The sequence below is a fragment of the Salmo trutta genome, chromosome 33 (assembly GCF_901001165.1).
Source record: "Salmo trutta chromosome 33, fSalTru1.1, whole genome shotgun sequence".
Taxonomy (NCBI): domain Eukaryota; kingdom Metazoa; phylum Chordata; class Actinopteri; order Salmoniformes; family Salmonidae; genus Salmo; species Salmo trutta.
In genome coordinates, this window is record NC_042989.1 from 14,939,920 (window position 1) to 14,959,680 (window position 19,761).

Sequence of the window (19,761 nt, forward strand, 5' to 3'; positions counted from 1 at the left end):
GAGACGCAGCGAGAGAGAGAGACGCAGAGAGAGAGAGAGACGCAGAGGGAGAGAGAGAGCGCGAGAGACGCAGCGAGAGACGCAGCGAGAGACGCAGCGAGAGACGCAGCGAGAGACGCAGCGAGAGACGCAGCGAGAGACGCAGCGAGAGAGAGAGCGAGAGACGCAGCGAGAGACGCAGCGAGAGAGAGAGAGACGCAGCGAGAGAGACGCAGCGAGAGAGAGAGAGACGCAGCGAGAGAGCGAGAGAGACGCAGCGAGAGAGCGAGAGAGACGCAGAGAGAGAGACGCAGCGAGAGAGACGCAGCGAGAGAGAGACGCAGCGAGAGAGAGACGCAGCGAGAGAGAGACGCAGCGAGAGAGAGACGCAGCGAGAGAGAGACGCAGCGAGAGAGAGACGCAGCGAGAGAGAGACGCAGCGAGAGAGAGACGCAGCGAGAGAGAGACGCAGAGAGAGAGAGACGCAGCGAGAGAGAGACGCAGCGAGAGAGAGACGCAGCGAGAGAGAGACGCAGCGAGAGAGAGACGCAGCGAGAGAGAGACGCAGCGAGAGACGCAGCGAGAGAGAGACGCAGCGAGAGACGCAGCGAGAGAGAGAGCGCGAGAGACGCAGCGAGAGAGAGAGCGCGAGAGACGCAGCGAGAGAGAGAGCGCGAGAGACGCAGCGAGAGAGAGAGCGCGAGAGACGCAGCGAGAGAGAGAGCGCGAGAGACGCAGCGAGAGAGAGAGCGCGAGAGACGCAGCGAGAGAGAGAGCGCGAGAGACGCAGCGAGAGAGAGAGCGCGAGAGACGCAGCGAGAGAGAGAGCGCGAGAGACGCAGCGAGAGAGAGAGCGCGAGAGACGCAGCGAGAGAGAGAGCGCGAGAGACGCAGCGAGAGAGAGAGCGCGAGAGACGCAGCGAGAGAGAGAGCGCGAGAGACGCAGCGAGAGAGAGCGCGAGAGACGCAGCGAGAGACGCAGCGAGAGAGAGAGCGCGAGAGAGAGCGCGAGAGAGAGCGCGAGAGACGCAGCGAGAGAGAGCGCGAGAGAGAGAGCGCGAGAGAGAGCGCGAGAGAGAGCGCGAGAGACGCAGCGAGAGAGAGCGCGAGAGAGAGAGCGCGAGAGACACAGCGAGAGAAAGAAAGACAGAAATAGAGAGAGAGGTGTCCAACTTCAGAATCCCTGGAGGTCCATAAGGGGAGAGGTCTGGCCTTACCTACTGACCATGACCCCTAGGATTCACTGAGAGTCAGGACTGTATCAGAGAGATCGGGGAGATGGAGAGCTCTGCTGCTGTGGGGGTTATTAGATAACAAACGAGAGGCTCACTCACTCCTCCGAGACCGATAGTTGGTGTCCATTGGTGTCATAATCCAAACACAGCAAAATAATGGGGATGCATCACCCTGACACCTTATACAATTGCCCTGCTGGGTTCAGAGTCAGGCCCCACAGTCCAGTCAGTTTTCTAGCCCAGGATAAACGTAGCAGAGCGAGAGAAGGCATCCATACATCCCCCAAGGCATCGGCGATGGGAGATCTGCCATACTCACAGACAATCCATCATGCTAATGTGATGTCCCCCGAATCTCTGACCAGAGAAATCATAACCTTGCTTCACTCACACCCGCCTTTTCAAAAGTATCAAAACCCCCATAGCCTTGGCCATCATCTCTAAAGTAGGCCTAGTTCTTTCCAATAGGCCCTAGGTTTCCTGGTGTTAACAGGCTAAGGAGTTGCTAGTATAACAAAAGGTTTCTCTGACAGAAGGGAACAGCTGAGTGGGATGGCTAGTTTGGCTACCCAGGTAAACCAGTGATTGCTCCTTGCTCCACCTCACCCAAATAAAGAGGGATAGGGAATAGGCAGATGGTATGTACATAGTTAGTCCATGAATTTGAAAGTAGTTTCTCCAGCCCAATCTCGCAACGTTTTACCAAAACAGTGGTGGGGTGGCTGCTTTGTTATTGTTTCAACTGTGGATTGTCGCTTTAATGCTTAGCCAGTTGTTTCTGATCAGTAAAAGGGATTAAATGAGGATAGAGGGGGAGGTGACAGGGTTTTGGAATGGAATGGAGGCTAGGCACAAAAACAATAACAATATCGGTTTACTCCATTGACCCACAGGTGCTTGGTGTTTCTCCGACAATGTGGCCTGCAGACAGCTTCCTCCTTGGGCGTAAGGACAGAAGACAGCCAAGCCACCAGGCAGCACTGGGAGAGGACTGAGGTCAGGGACAACAAAAACAACTATCAGATTCCAAAAGGAGGAGCCATGAAAGGCCTTTCCACTGCATGTTTGAGATGCCAAACATAATTAAAAGTAGTCTATTATCCCCGGGGGGGCAATTCATTTTTCAGTACGTAGTAAAAACACATTGAACACATGACAATAATTACACAGAAAACAACAAATACAGCAATATGTACACAGCTAACTGTACTACTACAGCTTAGTGAGAAAGCAGCTGGATTTTTAAACAGCAAGCAGAACGGCCCAAGAACCAGCAATTAGCTAGCTTAAGGGAGGGAGAGAAGGGGACTGAGTTCTAGATCTGCCATCTTGGGAAACATTTTGCATTTAGATTTAGGCTCGATATGGGGAATTCAACACAATTTGTTGTGTAGTGCTCTGCTTTTGACAAGGTGGTGGTTGTGCAACATTGTTGTGATTGAGAGTAGACCTCTTGGGGGTGGTGGCATATGGAGACTAAATCCCAGCAGGATCGTGCTACTGTAACAGGAAAGCTCTGGGAAGGCCAGGGTTGCTACTTAGCCTAACTACTTCCTGTATGATAGATTAGAGCAGAGTGGGGCTATCGCCTGGCTCAGTCAGGCCATCTCTCCCTCTCTCTGTGGTTGTGAAGGGTTCTGACCAATGGACAAGGCTGCTTCACAGTCACGACTCAATCTCTGTGCTACCTCTGATTTGTGAGTCACGGCAACACGATAGGGAAGATGAAGCATGTACAGCTAACAATGCGGGAGATTTGAGACATTTCCTGCTCTTTAGGAAGAAAGGGAGACCATCTGATCATCTTTCTCTTTGTAGGCAGCAAAGACCCTTATTCCAAACCAAAGACAATTCTGGGAAGGCTCTGCATCCGTCCAGAAAGCCCCTAAACACAAGGAGGGCAGAGTGGAGGGGAGGTTAAGAAACAAAATTACACAGGAAGTCACATCCTGTGATAAATCGCATCCGTTTCTTTACAAACCCCCCGTCCGTACCATTGTCAAACACAGACCATCATTCTCTGGGGCCTCATTATAAACATTGCATACCCACAAAATACAGTTGAAGTCGGAAGTTTACATACACATTTTTTACACCTTAGCCAAATACATTTAAACTCAGTTTCACAATTCCTGACATTTAATCCCAATAAAATGTCCCTGTTTTAGGTCAGTTAGGATTAGAGGTCGACCGATTAATCGGAATGGCCGATTAATTAGGGCCAATTTCAAGTTTTCATAACAATCGGTAATCTGTATTTTTGGCCACCGATTTAACAAATTTTTTTTTTTTTTTTTTTTACACCTTTATTTAACTAGGCAAGTCATATTAAGAACACATTCTTCTTTTCAATGACGGCCTAGGAACGGGGGTTAACTGCCTTGTTCAGGGGGGGATTCGTTTTAGCAACCTTCCGGTTACTAGTCCAACGCTCTAACCACCTGCCTTACATTGCACTCCACGAGGAGCCTGCATGGCAGGCTGACTACCTGTTAGAAGAAGCCAAGGTAAGTTGCTAGCTAGGATTAAACTTCTCATAAAAAAACGATCAATCTTATCATAATCGCTAGTTAAACTAGTAATATCATCAACCATGTGTAGTTATCTAACGTGTCCTGCGTTGCATATAATCGATGCGGTGCCTGTTAATTTATCATTGAATCACGGCCTACTTCGCCAAACGGGTGTTGATTTAACAAGCGCATTTGCGAAAAAAAAGCACTGTCGTTGCACCAATGTACCTAACCATAAACATCAATGCCTTTCTTTAAAATCAATAAACAAGTAAATATTTTTAAACCTGCATATTTAGTAAATATTGCCTGCTAACATGAAATTGTGTCACATCTCTAGCGTTCATTGCACGCAGAGTCAGGGTATATGCAACAGTTTGTGCCGCCTGGCTCGTTGCAAACTAATTTGCCAGAATTTTACGTAATTATGACATAATATTGAAGGTTGGGCAATGTAACAGGAATAATTAGACTTAGGGATGCCACCCGTTAGATAAAATACGGAATGGTTCCGTATTTCACTGAAAGAATAAACGTGATAGGTCATTAATATGGTCGAATCCGGAAACTAAGGCTCGTATTTCTGTGTGTTATTATGTTATAATTAAGTCTATGATTTGATAGAGCAGTCTGACTGAGCGATGGTAGGCACCAGCAGGCTAGTAAGCATTCATTCAAACAGCACTTTACTGCGTTTTGCCAGCAGCTCTTCGCAATGCATTGCGCTGTTCATGACTTCAAGCCTGTCAACTCCCAAGATGAGGCTGGTGTAACCGATGTGAAATGGCTAGCTAGTTAGCCGGGTGTGCGCTAATAGCGTTTCAAACGTCACTCGCTCTGAGACTTGGAGTAGTTGTTACCCCTTGCTCTACATGGGTAACGCTGCTTCGAGGGTGGCTGTTGTCGATGTGTTCCTGGTTCAAGCCCAGGTAGGAGCGAGGAGAGGGACGGAAGCTATACTGTTACACTGGCAATACTAAAGTGCCTATAAGAACATCCAATAGTCAAAGGTATATGAAATATAGAGAGAAATCGTATAGAGAAATAGTCCTATAATAAATACAACCTAAAACTTCTTACCTGGAAATATTGAAGACATGTTAAAAGGAACCACCAGCTTTCATATGTTCCCATGTTCTGAGCAAGGAAATTAAACATTAGCTTTTTTACATGGCACATAATGCACTTTTACTTTCTTCTCCAACACTTTGTTTTTGCATTATTTAAACCAAATTGAACATGTTTCATTATTTATTTGAGGCTAAATTGATTTTATTGATATTAAGTTAAAATAAGTGTTCATTCAGTAGTTGTAATTGTCATTATTACAAAGAAATATTAAAACATTTAAATTTATAAAAAAAGAAATTTTAATTAAAAAAAACAAATATCGGCCGATTAAATCTGTAGCGGCTTTGTTGGTCCTCCAATAATCAGTATCGGCGTTGAAAAATCATAATCGGCCGACCTCTAGTTAGGATCACCACTTTATTTTAAGAATGTGAAATGTCAGAATAATAGTAGAGAGAATGATTTATTTCAGCTTTTATTTCTTTCATCACATTCCCAGTGGGTCAGAAGTTTACATACACTCAATTAGTGTTCGGTAGCATTGCCTTTAAATTGTTTAACTTGGGTCAAACGTTTCAGGTAGCCTTCCACAATAAGTTGGATGAATTTTGGCCCATTCCTCCTGACAGAGCTGGTGTAACTGAGTCAGGTTTGTAGGCCTCCTTGCTCGCAAACACTTTTTCAGGTCTGCCCACACATTTTCTATAGGATTGAGGTCAGGGCTTTGTGATGGCCACTCCAATACCTTGACTTTGTTGTCCTTAAGCCATTTTGCCACAACTTTGGAAGTATGCTTGGGGTCATTGTCCATTTGGAAGACCCATTTGCCACTAAGCTTTAACTTCCTGACTGATGTCTTGAGACGTTGCTTCAATATATCCACACAATTTCCCTACCTCATGATGACATCTATTTTATGCAGTGCACCAGTCCCTCCTGCAGCAAAGCACCCCCACAACATGATGCTGCCACCACCGTGCTTCACGGTTGGGATGGTGTTCTTTGGTTTGCAGGCCTCCCCTTTTTCATCCAAACATAACGATGGTCGTTATGGCAAAACAGTTCTAGACCAGAGGACATTTCTCCAAAAAGTATGATCTTTGTCCCCATGTGCAGTTCCAAACCATAGTCTGGATTTTTTTTATGGCAGTTTTGGAGCAGTGCCTTCTTCCTTGCTGAGCAGCCTTTCAGGTTACGTCGATATAGGACTTGTTTTACTGTGGATATAGATATTTTTGTACCGTTTCCTCCAGCATCTTGACATGGTCCTTTGCTGTTGCTCTGGGATTGAGATTTGCACTTTTTGCACCAAAGTACGTTCATCTCTAGGAGACAGAATGCGTCTCCTTCCTGAGCGGTATGACAGCTGCATGGTCTCATGGTGTTTATACTTGCGTACTATTGTTTGTACAGATGAACGTGGTACTGTCAGGCGTTTGGTAACTGCTCACAAGGATGAAGCAGAATTGTGGAGGTTTACAATTTTTTTCCTGATGTCTTGGCTGATTTCTTTTGGTTTTCCCATGATGTCAAGCAAAGAGGCACTGAGTTTGAAGGTAGGCCTTGAAATACATCCACAGGTACACCTCCAATTGACTCCCATGTCAATTGGCATATCAGAAGCTTCTAAAGCCATGACATCATTTTCTATAATTTTCCAAGCTGTTTAAAGGCAGTCAACTTAGTGTATGTAAACTTCTGACCCACTGGAATTGTGATACAGTGAATTATAAGTGAAATATTCTGTAAACAATTGTTGGAAAAATTAGATTTCCTAAAGTAGATGTCCTAACCGACTTGCCAAACTAAAGTTTGTTAACAAGACATTTGTGGAGTGGTTGAAAAACGAGTTTTAATGACTCCAACCTAAGTGTATGTAAACTTCCGACTTCAACTGTATGCATGCGCCAGTTCGTAGCCTTGTGCAAATGTATTTTACATTTTTCAGAATGAAATCTCTTGAGATGCACCATTTCATTTTCAAGAGTACACCTTTTCCGGCAATGATGAGTTCATATTCCCCAAGTAGCCATACACCAAATTACCATGCACATCTCTCATTTAATTGGGCCTATTATATAGGCTAATATCATTCCAGGTTCTTCTCTATGCATCCGAAAGGGAGCACGGTTGGCGGTTTATAACACAGTAGAATTTAACAGTTTAACAGACAGTTGGTCTTTTGCATTTGATGTGTGTAGGCTACCACTGTAAAATGGCCTACTGTAGTTGAAAGAAATCTGAGTAGACAATGTTTCATAATTCGGGGACAGCGCAGCATATTTCGGGTCGGGAAAAAGTAAATGCAAAACATTGAATTCAAACAATCCGTTTACAAGTCCACAACAATTGTTTTTGTCTTTCAGAAACAGCAAATGTCACAAGAAAACATTCTGCCAACACCTCCAAATGCATTTGATCAAGTTTGCAATTGCCATTTCCTTTACACAGCCTACCGTCTTGGCCTAATTCCAATTCTTCCAAAGTATACAGCAAATAAGGGCGTTATTGTCACCATAAAAGGTGAATAATGGGCATTATTGTCACCATAAAAGGTGAATAAGGGCGTTATTCATGGAGAGTTATAATGCTCGTTCACAGTTTCTGATTTATAACAGGAACCGTGTATGTATTGCATGCGCCAAGTTTATGAATCTCAATATTTGTGCGTGCGCAGTTTTTTCAGAAACAGTGCACACAGACATTTAGTTTAAAAATGTAACCGACGTTTATAAATGAAGCGCCGAATGGACAGGCTTGTCAGGGGGGGAAAGTGTCCAAAACACAACAACGTAATTGACCACTCAAACCTCCCATTCTGATTGGAGTACTGGGAAAACCTCTTCACCGCTTTTTAAAGGAAATGTCAGTTGGTTAAGGCCAATACGTCTTAAATCGCTAACTAACGCATCCATACTACAAAAATACCCAGGCAGACCGTTGCTTCCACATTCACATCCAAAATAAACATATCCGACTTCTAAATAGTAGTGTCCACGCATTAAAAAGACATCAAAATAAAAAAAAGGGCAAAGAGGGCAACTACTTTGACATTGCATACATGGCTTATAAACTAACCCCCCCCCCCCCCAAAAAAAAAAAAATTCAGGGCACAGGCTCCTCAAACGCAGTATATTTTCCAAGAAGGGAGTAGTTGATGGCAGGCAAAGAGAAAGAACGTGAACTAAAGACGGAAAGAAAATAGAGAGGGAAAGAGCTGAAGCAGGCAGCAGGAGGTATTGGAATGACGGCACTGCAGCGTCCACATGCCAAACCCTGGAAGTCATTTCCTGCTCCCCAGAAGACTTTTATGGAATTCTAGAGCAATGGCTCACATCACACACATCCCCACCTCCCCAAGCCCACCTCCCCTTCCTCTGAGCCAGCCCTCCACCACTCTATCCCTTACAACACAGCTCTAGGATCAGCTTACCCCCCTCGAATCCTAGCCATAAGCATTAGGAAGGGAAAACAAAAAGTGTCTAGGTGCAGTTGAATGCTACTCCCCTCTACACAGCTGCCAGGATGATACTAAGCAGGAGCAACACAACACAGTACAGTGGGGCGGGAACGTATTTTATCCCCTGCTGATTTTGAAAGTTTGCCCACTGACAAAGGATCAGTCTATAATTTTAATGGTAGGTTTATTTGAACAGTGAGAGAGACAGAATAACAAATAAAATATCCAGAAAAACACATGTCAAAAATGTTATAAATTGATTTGCATTTTAAATGAGGGAAATAAGTATTTCACCCCCTCTCAATCAGAAAGATTTCTGGCTCCCAGTTGTCTTTTATACAGGTAACAAGCTGAGATTAGGAGCACACTCTTAAAGGGAGTGCTCCTAATCTCAGTTGTTACCTATAAAAATGACACCTGTCCACAGAAGCAAATCAGATTCCAAACTCTCCACCATGGCCAAGACCAAAGAGCTCTCCAAGGATGTCAGGGAAAAGATTGTAGACCTACACAAGGCTGGAATGGGCTACAAGACCATCACCAAGCAGCTTGGTGAGAAGGTGACAACATTTGGTGCGATTATTCGCAAACGGAAGAAACACAAAATAACTGTCAATCTCCCTCGGCCTGGGGTTCCATGAGGAATCTCACCTCGTGGAGTTGCAATGATCATGAGAGCGGTGAGGAATCAGCCCAGAACTACACGGGAAGATCTTGTCAATGATCTCAAGGCAGCTGGGACCATAGTCACCAAGAAAACAATTGGTAACACACTACGCTGTGAAGGACTGAAATCCTGCAGCGCCCGCAAGGTCCCCCTGCTCAAGAATACATATACATGCCTGTCTGAAGTTTGCCAATGAACATCTGAATGATTCAGAGGACAACTGGAGAAAGTGTTGTGGTCAGATGAGACCAAAATGGAGCTCTTTGGCATCAACTCAACTTGCCGTGTTTGGAGGAGGAGGAATGCTGCCTATGACCCCAAGAACACCATCTCCACCGTCAAACATGGGAGGTGGAAACATTATGCTTTGGGGGTGTTTTTCTGCTAAGGGGACAGGACAACTTCACCGCATCAAAGGGACGATGGACGGGGCCATATACCGTCAAATCTTGGGTGAAAACCTCCTTCCCTCAGCCAGGGCATTGAAAGTAGGTTGTGGATGGGTATTCCAGCATGACAATGACCCAAAACACACAGCCAAGGCAACAAAGGAGTGGCTCAAGAAGAAGCACATTAAGGTCCTGGAGTGGCCTAGCCAGTCTCCAGACCTTAATCCCATAAAAAAAAAAATCTGTGGAGGGAGCTGAAGGTTCGAGTTGCCAAACGTCAGCCTCGAAACCTTAATGACTTGGAGAAGATCTGCAAAGAGGAGTGGGACAAAATCCCTCCTGAGGTGTGTGCAAACCTGGTGACAAACTACAAGAAACATCTGACCTCTGTGATTGCCAACAAGGGTTTTGTCACCAAGTACTAAGTCATGTTTTGCAGAGCGGTCAAATACTTATTTCCCTCATTAAAATGCAAATCATTTCATAACATTTTTGACATGCGTTTTTTGGGATTTTTTTGTTGTTATTCGGTCTCTCACTGTTCAAATAAACCTACTATTAAAATTATAGACTGATCATTTCTTTGTAAGTGGGCAAACGTACAAAATCAGCAGGGGATCAAATACTTTTTTCCCCCACTGTAGGTGAATAGTAAAGCCAGAGCCAAAGCCCCCTTTGACTCCCAGTGGGAATGTTCTATACCCAGTCAGGTTTAAGGGGAAACATTACAGCTTTACTCAAACACTGTTTAAAGAATAAAAGTTGACTTTGACTCTCCTCCATGCTTTCCCCCTCCCTCAGAAATCACTCAGAGTACTGTGTATTAATAAAGGAACTTCCGATTTTAGGGATGAGAGGATGTTTGGCTTTTCTAACAAACCCTATTCCTGGAACTCTGATACACAACCCAAATAGATTTCTTCTGCCCAATCTACAGTGTGTTTGCATACACTTGGAAATGCCCATACTTGTCTATATAAGGTCCCACAGTTGACAATGCATGTCAGAGCAAAAACCAAGCCATGAGGACGAAGGAATTGTCCGTAGAGCTCCGAGACAAGATTGTGTCGAGGCACAGGTCAGGGGAAGGGTACAAAAAAAAAATGACTGCAGGATAAACAGTGTCCTCCATCATTCTTAAATGGAAGAAGTCGGGAACCACAAAGACTCTTCCTAGAGCTGCCGGCCCAGCCAAATTGAGCAATTAGGGTTGAAGAGCCTAGGTCAGGGAGGTGACCAAGAACCGATGGTCATGCTGACAGAGCTCCTCTGTGGAGATGGGAGAACCTTCCAGAAGGACAACCATCTCTGCAGCACTCCACCAATCAGGCCTTTATGGTAGAGTGGCCAGATGAAAGCCACTCATCAGTAAAATGCACAACAAGATTCTCTGGTATGATGAAACCAAGATTGAACTCTTTGGCCTGAATGCCAAGTGTAACAGCTGGAGGAAACCTGGCACCATCCCTATGGTGAAGCATGGTGGTGGCAGAAATCATGCTGTTTGGATGTTTTCAACGGCAGGGACTGGGCGACTAGTCAGGATCGAGGGAAAGATGAACGGAGCAAAGTACAGGGATAAGTCCTGAGCGCTCTGGAGCAGGTTCTCAGACTGGGACAAAGGTTCACCTTCAAAGGTTCACCTGCACACACCCAAGACAAAACGCAGGACTCGGAATGTCCTTGAGCGGTCCAGCCAGAGCCTGGACTTGAACCCAATCGAACATCTCTGGAGAGACCTGAAAATAGCTGTGCAGCTACGCTCCCCATCCAACCTGAGAGCTTGAGAGGATCTGCAGAGAAGAACAGGAGAAACTCCCCAAATACCGGTGTGCCAAGCTTGTAGGGTCATACCCAAGAAGATGAGGCTGTAATGAGGCTGCTTTTCCTTCACTCTGCGGTCCAACTCATCCCAAACCATCTCAATTGGGTTGAGGTCGGGTGATTGTGGAGGCCAGGTCATCTGATGCAGCACTCCATCACTCTCCTTCTTGGTCAAATAGCCCTTACACAGCCTGGAGGTGTGTTAGGTCATTGTCCTGTTAAAAAAAACAAATGATAGTGGGACTAAGTGTAAACCAGATGGGATGCAGAATGCTGTGGTATCCATGCTGGTTAAGTGTGCCTTGAATTGTAAATAAAATCACAGACAGTGTAACCAGCAAAGCACCCCCACACCTCCTTACTTCAGTGGGAGCCACACACGCGGAGATCATCTGTTCACCTAATGTGCGTCTCACAAAGACACGGCGATTAGAACCAAAAATCTCAAATTTGGTCTCATCGGATCAAAGGACAGATTCCCACTGGTCTGATGTCTATTGCACGTGTTTCTTGGCCCAAGCAAGTCTCATCTTATTATTGGTGTCCTTTAGTGGTGGTTTCTTTTCAGCAATTCAACCATAAAGGCCTGATTCACACAGTCTCCTCTGAACAGTTGATGTTGAGATGTGTCTGTTACTTGAACTCTGTGAAGCATTTATTGGGCTGCAATTTCTGAGGCTGGTAACTAATGAGCTTATCCTCTGCAGCAGACGTAACTCTGGGTCTTCCTTTCCTGTGGTGGTCCTCATGAGAGTCAGTTTCATCATAGCGTTTGATGGTTTTTGCGACTGCACTTGAGGAAACTTTCAAAGTTCTGGAAATTTTCCGCATTGACTAACCTTCATGTCTTAAAGTAATGAACTGTCGTTTCTCTTTGCTTATTTGAGCTGTTCTTGCCATGATATGGACTTGGTCTTTTACCGAGTAGGTCTATCTTCTGTTTCCCACCCCTACCTTATCACAACACAACTGATTGGCTCAAACGCAATAAGGAAAGAAATTCCAGAAATGAACTTTATAGAAACGAATGTCTGTGGGCGTGGCGTAGCGTTTGGACTGAGCAAGGAGTCTGTGACCATGGCTAGCAAGCGAGCTGCGTCACATATGCCAAAAATAACATTGCGGGACTGCGGTTGGGTTCTAGACCAGTTCTTGCGGGAGTGGGCGGGAGTCGGACAGAAAGCCAGCGGGAGGGAGACGGACAGAAAGCCAGCGGGAGCGGGCGGGCAGGAGACGGACAGAAAGCCAGCGGGAGCGGGCGGGCGGGCGGGAGACGGACACAAAGCCAGCGGGAGCGGGCGGGCGGGCGGGAGACGGACACAAAGCCAGCGAGAGCGGGCGGGCGGGAGACGGACACAAAGCCAGCGAGAGCGGGCGGGCGGGAGACGGACACAAAGCCAGCGAGAGCGGGCGGGCGGGAGACGGACACAAAGCCAGCGAGAGCGGGCGGGCGGGAGACGGACACAAAGCCAGCGAGAGCGGGCGGGCGGGAGACGGACACAAAGCCAGCGAGAGCGGGCGGGCGGGAGACGGACACAAAGCCAGCGAGAGCGGGCGGGCGGGAGACGGACACAAAGCCAGCGAGAGCGGGCGGGCGGGAGACGGACACAAAGCCAGCGAGAGCGGGCGGGCGGGAGACGGACACAAAGCCAGCGAGAGCGGGCGGGCGGGCGACGGACACAAAGCCAGCGAGAGCGGGCGGGCGGGAGACGGACACAAAGCCAGCGGGAGCGGGCGGGTGCGGTATGAAGAAATCCATCCCGCACAGACCTCTAGATGGAGGCAATGTCTGGTGTTGAAATGTGCTCAGGATGTGGCAAATGATGGTTTACGGTGTGAAACTGAGTAAGTAGATGAAAAGAATGGCAACTGTGATGCAGCAGCAAAAGCGCATGGTTGAGTGTAAAATCAAGTTGGGCCAAATTGGACAATTAGTGCAACTCATTAACCTGGAGTTGATAGTGAACCAAAATATCAGAAGTTCTACAGATAAGCTAGACTTTCTACAATGGTTGATATAATACTGTATGACAATTGTTCTATCTTCATCAAATAAAGCTGACTGCTAATGTTGTTATGTCGGATGTTTGTTTCCCCTTCTTCGATTCCAACAGAAAGCTTTCAAAGGAAGCACTCTATTACTCTGTTATTTTTCAATGTCCAAAGCCAGCAGACACAAACAAGTGAAGTAGTGAGTGAGGGGGCGATCAGAGGGGGGGTGATCAATTATGCAGCCTTAAATACAGCTCTCCTCTCTGCAGGCTAAAGGAGAATGAAGGCTGTAATCAATAGCAAAGTGCTTTCCTGGCATTTCAGTTTCATCCATCATCCTGGAGCTCCTGCTCCCCATCTGAGACTCAGAGATAGGAGGAAGGCCACTGCTTATAGAAGGAGATGGAGGGCTGAGGGATAAGACACAGAACACGCATGTACAGCACACACACGGACATGCATGATGCAGACATGCCACGACACACTATACATCAAAACAAACACAATAAATAAGACAACTGTGCTGGTAAAAAAATAAGTGCTGTGCTTTGAACGTGAGCTTTGAACAATAGCTGTGAAACCATCATGAGAGGTCCTGGGATTTTAATTTAGTAAGTGTGTGACAATGCAGCGCAAGGCATGCCAAGGATTGTCCCACAAATAGAAACACAAGGATGTCCTTTGTGTCTGTGACAGAGGACATGCATACCAGAAGTGTGTGGCACCTAAGTGTCCCCCAGCATGTGTGTTGACTACCTTCAAAAAGTGCCCTCCAAAAGAGCCTGCATACTACGAGACAACCATACGACTCGCATCGCATCCAACCAATCAGCGAATCCATATGTGTACATGTGACTAGAGCACTTGAGAACAGTTCAGAGGGGTCTGTTCTAAACTATTCAACAATGTCACGAGTGAGAAAGGTGGGTGGACTGGGAGGCATGAAAGCAGGTCACTTACAGTTGGGGAAAAGCACACAAAGAGGTGGCGCCTACAGCAGTGTCACATGAGAGGGGAGGGGGATGCCCATGACAGTTTCATCATGTGAGAGTTCCATGCTCCCACTCAAGTTCAAAGCCAACCTGTTGATTTCCACCCAAAACTCTGATCATACTTGATCATCACATTGATGCAACTGACTAACCGGTTTCTCTGTTGGTCATAGGTACAGTATTTGAGCAACAGGCCAATGTACTGTACCTGAAAAAGGTAGTGAGTGTAGTAGTCATGTGTGAAGTCTACAGAGGGTCTGGGTTAATGATTACAATAGAAAACAACCTGACAAAGCCTATTTTAATGTGAAAACAACCAACCAACCAGTAAACTGTGGGGAGTGTTTTAGGATAGCCATGGCAGCTACTTAAACTTCTCAACTCTCATGTGAGTGTAATCAAAACAAATAATACACAAACAAGGGCTTAAGAATGTCAATATGACAGGAATGACTGGTAACTAGTTAGATAGCTCAACGGCAGTGCTTTTACAGTAATCAAGAGATACTGAAGCCACTGGTGATCTCGCCAATGGGGAGTCTGTGTGCATCTCCTCACATGCAAACACCACACACACACACAACTAGGCCTACTCCACTCACATAGTGTTGTTTTGGTTCAGTGTGACCAGAACAACCACCAGTCATGGTCAGCCGAACCAAGCTATTCTAATCTATGGCCATCAAACCACTGGAATCTACTGGAGATAACGCACAAGACCAACAGGTAGCCAGAGGTAGTCAGGACCATGCATAATATGATTCCTGCAGACTGAGAAAAGTACCATGAACACACAACCTATTGACTAATAATAAGAGCAGTGAATGAGTTCAATATTTCAACAACCCCCTTCAAACACACACACCCTTGTCCTGTAACAAAGAATCCAGGCCTTCAGAAGAGTGAGGATTGCGTGCACAGCTTCATACAACCACACACATTCATGTCTTCCCACATGGTGCAGCAGCAATGAAGCTTATGAGCCTGGTTTAAATGCAGCACAGACGACCACAGGGAACAACGGCCCCAATTATCCTGAGCTTTAACAGGAGGGCTAAAACAGGGAAATGGGCAGGCCAGGGAATAAAACCTTGTGCAATGGAGGAAAGTTGGGTATTCGGGCGTATTTGACATGCTGTCCAGACCCAAACTGCACTGCCACCATGACCTTTTTCCACCACGAAACAAGTCAGTGTTCCAGAGCCTCATTGAGAGCTTTTATGCCCACTCTCCATTCAGTCTCTCTCACTCAGGAACTTGTGACATGGCAGCATAATTCCATTGGAAGTGGTTCACTTGATGCTGCTTCTCATGTGCTAGAATATTTGAGAAGTTATAGTGTGTCCATATAAAACATTACTGGCTAGATAGATTCTGAATTCCCACTTAAGCCAATACAGTAGCCTGCATCTTTTATACATGTCGCTCACTGGTAACAAGTTGCTATTATCTGTTAATGGTGTTTACATGAACTGGCATTCCAGTGGTCAGTTGAGTAACAATGTTGCAAAGAAAGGAATTTACTGCTCCAGAAATATGACAAGGTAACTGCCATACAGAACCCATCTGCAGATGGGAGGTAAAGGGGATAGGGGCTAAAGAACATTGCCTCATGACCAACTATGGCCTTCCAACCACAGAAGGAAAACAAATGTAGACGAAAATGTCCTTCTGAATAGAAGCATAAATCAATGTGGGGAAATAAAAACAGTGATATAAATCAAAATGGCCAAACCATTATTTATATTCCAAAGGTTTGAATGATATGGGATATAAAAACAGAACACACAGGCACATTTTTTTCAGCAGATCTGTACTAAAAGGAGTGTGACACCATTAAACATCTCTCACCGAGTTTCTCCGCGAGTTTGAGCATGACCCCACCAACGTGGATCTCGCCAGTGACCCTCAAAGACACATCCCTGTGGAGGTCTGTCACGTGCATCTTCAGTTCCCACGTCCCGTCGGCATAGCAGCCATCGGGCATCCGTATACCGTCCAGCGCCATCCTGCCACAAATCACAACAATTAGGAAAAATTGCCCAATAATAAACATTGTTCCATTCAACTGGTAGGAAAAATGTAAACCTGTTACCCTTGGATACATCAACGGATGTATCCAAATAGTGCGTGCCATAGGCTACATTCATTTAGTTTGTCATATGCAGGCTGAAAATGACTTGAGGACGCACAGGACCCTCACCACCATAGCCGATCAGTGTTAGTGTTTCGATTTGGGAAGATGTTGCGTTTCCATAACTTCAACAGTGTGTTTCCTTGAATCTAAGTCAAATCTTATAGGCCATTTGAAGAATGCTTGTGATATCACTATACTTGTTTGGATGTAACAGAGGACGCAGTCAATTATTCAATAACCAAATGAGAACAAAGGGTAGGCTACAGGCCTAGTTATGGCAAGCTGAACAATAAGACTTCTCATTTGTGTGTTCACCTGCTTTTTCTAACGGTAAAGAGAGCCATTCAAAATATGAAGTTGATTACGTAAGCAGCCCCATGCAAGAAGTCATGAGCACACTAAATCTGGCCAACCAGTAAAACATGCCCATAAATTAGCTAAATTAAGTTTCATTAAGTAAAATTAAGTTAAACACCCGAATCCTAATTTGTTTACCAGATATAACCAGTCTTTTAATGCGCAGTAGGCGTACAAAACTCAATTCCTAGCAGCAGAGTGCGCAAAATACTGACTAGGCTACATTTATTGCGAGCTGGGAGGACGAACATTTAAATCAGTTTGTGTCCACTCACCTTCTCAAATACACCAACCCAAATCCAAAAAGCCACTAAAACTTCCGAGGTTTCGATAGTCAACACGTTTTTTTTCTTCTAAATCATGTATCTAGGTCTGTTCAAAGAGAAAATCCCAAAGAACTCGTCCAAGTGAAGTATCCCAAAGGGTCTCCTCAGGCTTCAGCTAATGGAGTCCAGCCGTCTCTTTTTCGCCCTCCCTCTTTCCACCAGATAACGTCACTCATTACTCCAGCTCCAATCCGTCTTTTCCTTTCAAATAGTGCAGCAGGGCCTCTCTCCCAGCACGATCAGTTCTATCTGGGATCCTCGGGGCGTCCCTATCCAACTGAAGTATAAAAATAAAATGTTAAGGGTAGGAGTTAAGGTTAGGGTAGGGACATTCCAAGGAATCCGGATAGCACTACCCGACCGGTTATTCCCCCTGCTCCTACTATACTTTCTTTATCGGTCATTGGAAGGGGAATGTTATAATGTGACGCGGGAAATTACGCACAATGTAATTTCTCATTTTTATTACGATGGGGTCCTTTTTTCGCTGGTATTTTCTTGCCACTAGGCTTGGAGTTTCAATTATGTCCCCAAATATGCACTCTTATTTAGAAATACATTGGGAAAATTTAAAATATGATATTGTCGTTTTATTCCATGCTTTCATTCATAACTGACTCATTTGAGGAAATGTCAACAGTTTGGTAGGGAATAACAAGGGCATATCCGCTGCTGCATACCTTTTATGGAAATAGTACGGACTGGCGGTGGTACATCCGGTGACCGCTATGGGGCCTACAGAATTGCACACAATTACTCATTTAGAAAACACGTTTTCAAGTCCTATCCAACTATCAAATCCAGAGACGGAGCCCACTGGTCTAAAATACAATGTTGCACGATGTCGCTCTCACTGTAAATATGTTACAAAGTGTCCAGTGACTGAAATAAGATTTGGATAGGCCTAGCTACTGCTCATTCATTTTAATTCATTAAATGTAATGGCAAAATGTAGATTTCCGCCTAAATAGGCATACCCAAAAGTAACTGCTATTCATGTGTAACTACATGATTCTGACATGCAAACATTTGGAAAGAAGACATCTGGGAGACTATGAGGAAAGGATCAGAAGATAGATAGGAGTTACATAGCTCAGAATACACAAGATCAAGCACACACAAAATAATCTTTTTTTTAGTTTATTTTGAAAGTCATCTTTCATTGACAATTTATAAGTGAATTATTTTTGACTAGAGCTGGAAACACATCAGATGGCTTCCACAACGTGAACAATATCTGATTTTTTTTGTTGAAAGATTGACCTACAACAAGAAATTGGCAGCTGTTTTAGTAACTGGTGTCAAGTGCACTAGCGGTTCTGGGGGGGAGCAGGGGGGGCCAGTGCCCCTGTGACAACAATTTTGGACCCCCTTGTGGCCCCCCTAAATGTGGAGTATGAAATAATTTTTACATAACACATTTTTGCTATCCTTCTTATTTACATCCGTTATTAGACAGTGGCAACGATGATGATTATGAACATGGTCTTTTGCCTGCAAATGCCTGCATTGCAGTGAAGAAAACGATATGACAACAATAACGTCTAATGTAACTGGCACCTCTAACAGTACAACTGGCCCCAGCTTGGCCCACTTTTTTTGCACACTGGATGTTAAAAGGTTCTAGACCTTGCTTTGTCCCACCCAGGTCAACTGCATAGCCCTGGAAAGCATATATCATTGACTACAATACTGTCAAGGTGCCAAAGTAGCCACTCCCGTGGAATTGATGCCTACAGCGCATAAGCGGGCAACATCATATTTTTGATGCGCAAAGATATATAGCCACTCGGTGGATATTCGATGTTGCCACATTGGTAATAGGCTAGATCTATTACCAATAGGCTAGATCTGTTCCTACCAGCCTCAGGATTAATTTGATACCTCCCCTGTAGCTATAGCTCAAACACAGACTAAATCGAAGTTTACTGTACCTTGTAAGATGTTTGTGGAAAACGTAGCATAAAATAAATATTTTTATTCTGGGGGCTGGTGATCAATAACAGTAGGTCACAGGCAGACAAATAAGATATCCTCATGACCTGTGGAGTCCCGGCTTTCGGTGAGCATCAACGTATTCAGTGTTTATTTCGTTTATGCTTCACAACGAAAACCGAAATGTAGGTAGCAATCATCTTGAAATGAGGTCACCGGCTCAGCCTGCCCTTATAAATTTGTTTGCCCATATATGGTAGTAAGTCACAAAGATTTGAAGGCACCGATCAATAGCCAAGATACTCAGCTTTCCGCAGACACCCTGCTTTTGCAGATGGGGGCTACCGTTCTCATACCAGAATGAATTGAATGGGAAAAAAATAATCTAATAGGGTCCCCAAATATGGGGAATGTACATTTAAGAGGTTTTAAAACACATGTAAACTGTTTATCATAATAACATGCATTGTATTTGTTTTCCTGAAATTATGTTCTACCCTCTCCTCTTATCAGACTGACATTTTCTGTTCATTATTTTTCTTGAAGCATAGCTAAATCAAATAAAAAGAGAAATTCTCACCCCTGTATTTTCATTTCTGATACATCATTCCAAGACCAACATGAGTGGATTGTACACTGTGGGCCTACAGTTTGAGTCTTTAGCCTAAATGATGAGAAGATTAACAGGCACGAGTAATGGACGATTTAAGGGCAGAAGGACCAACCCCCTATTGAAATAAAACCCTGTTGAGTCTGTATGGATACCTAGCTATTAGTCATTATAAACCACATATCAATGTGTGGAATTTCTGTGTTTTTCTATCCACACACTGACTCCACCACTCTAGAGAATGACATATTTAGCCAAACTACTTGTTGATGTG

At 44.8% G+C, this 19,761-nt stretch overlaps 1 protein-coding gene across 6 annotated transcripts in view; it reads right to left on the reverse strand.

Moving 5' to 3' along the window:
• fermt2 (FERM domain containing kindlin 2) overlaps positions 1-17,282 on the reverse strand; it is a 112,410-nt gene extending 95,128 nt beyond the window's left edge. For 2 of the 6 annotated variants that reach the window (XM_029729886.1, XM_029729885.1), the window contains exons 1-2: positions 16,892-17,282; positions 15,974-16,131 (exon numbers count right to left, since the gene is read on the reverse strand). In XM_029729886.1, coding sequence (XP_029585746.1) covers positions 15,974-16,130 — 157 coding nt within the window. In that variant the 5' untranslated portion in view covers position 16,131; positions 16,892-17,282. The remainder of the gene's footprint in view (positions 1-15,973; positions 16,132-16,891) is intronic. The other 4 variants (XM_029729888.1, XM_029729887.1, XM_029729889.1 and 1 more) reach the window with 3 other exon arrangements.
• Between the last annotated feature and the right edge of the window lie 2,479 nt (positions 17,283-19,761).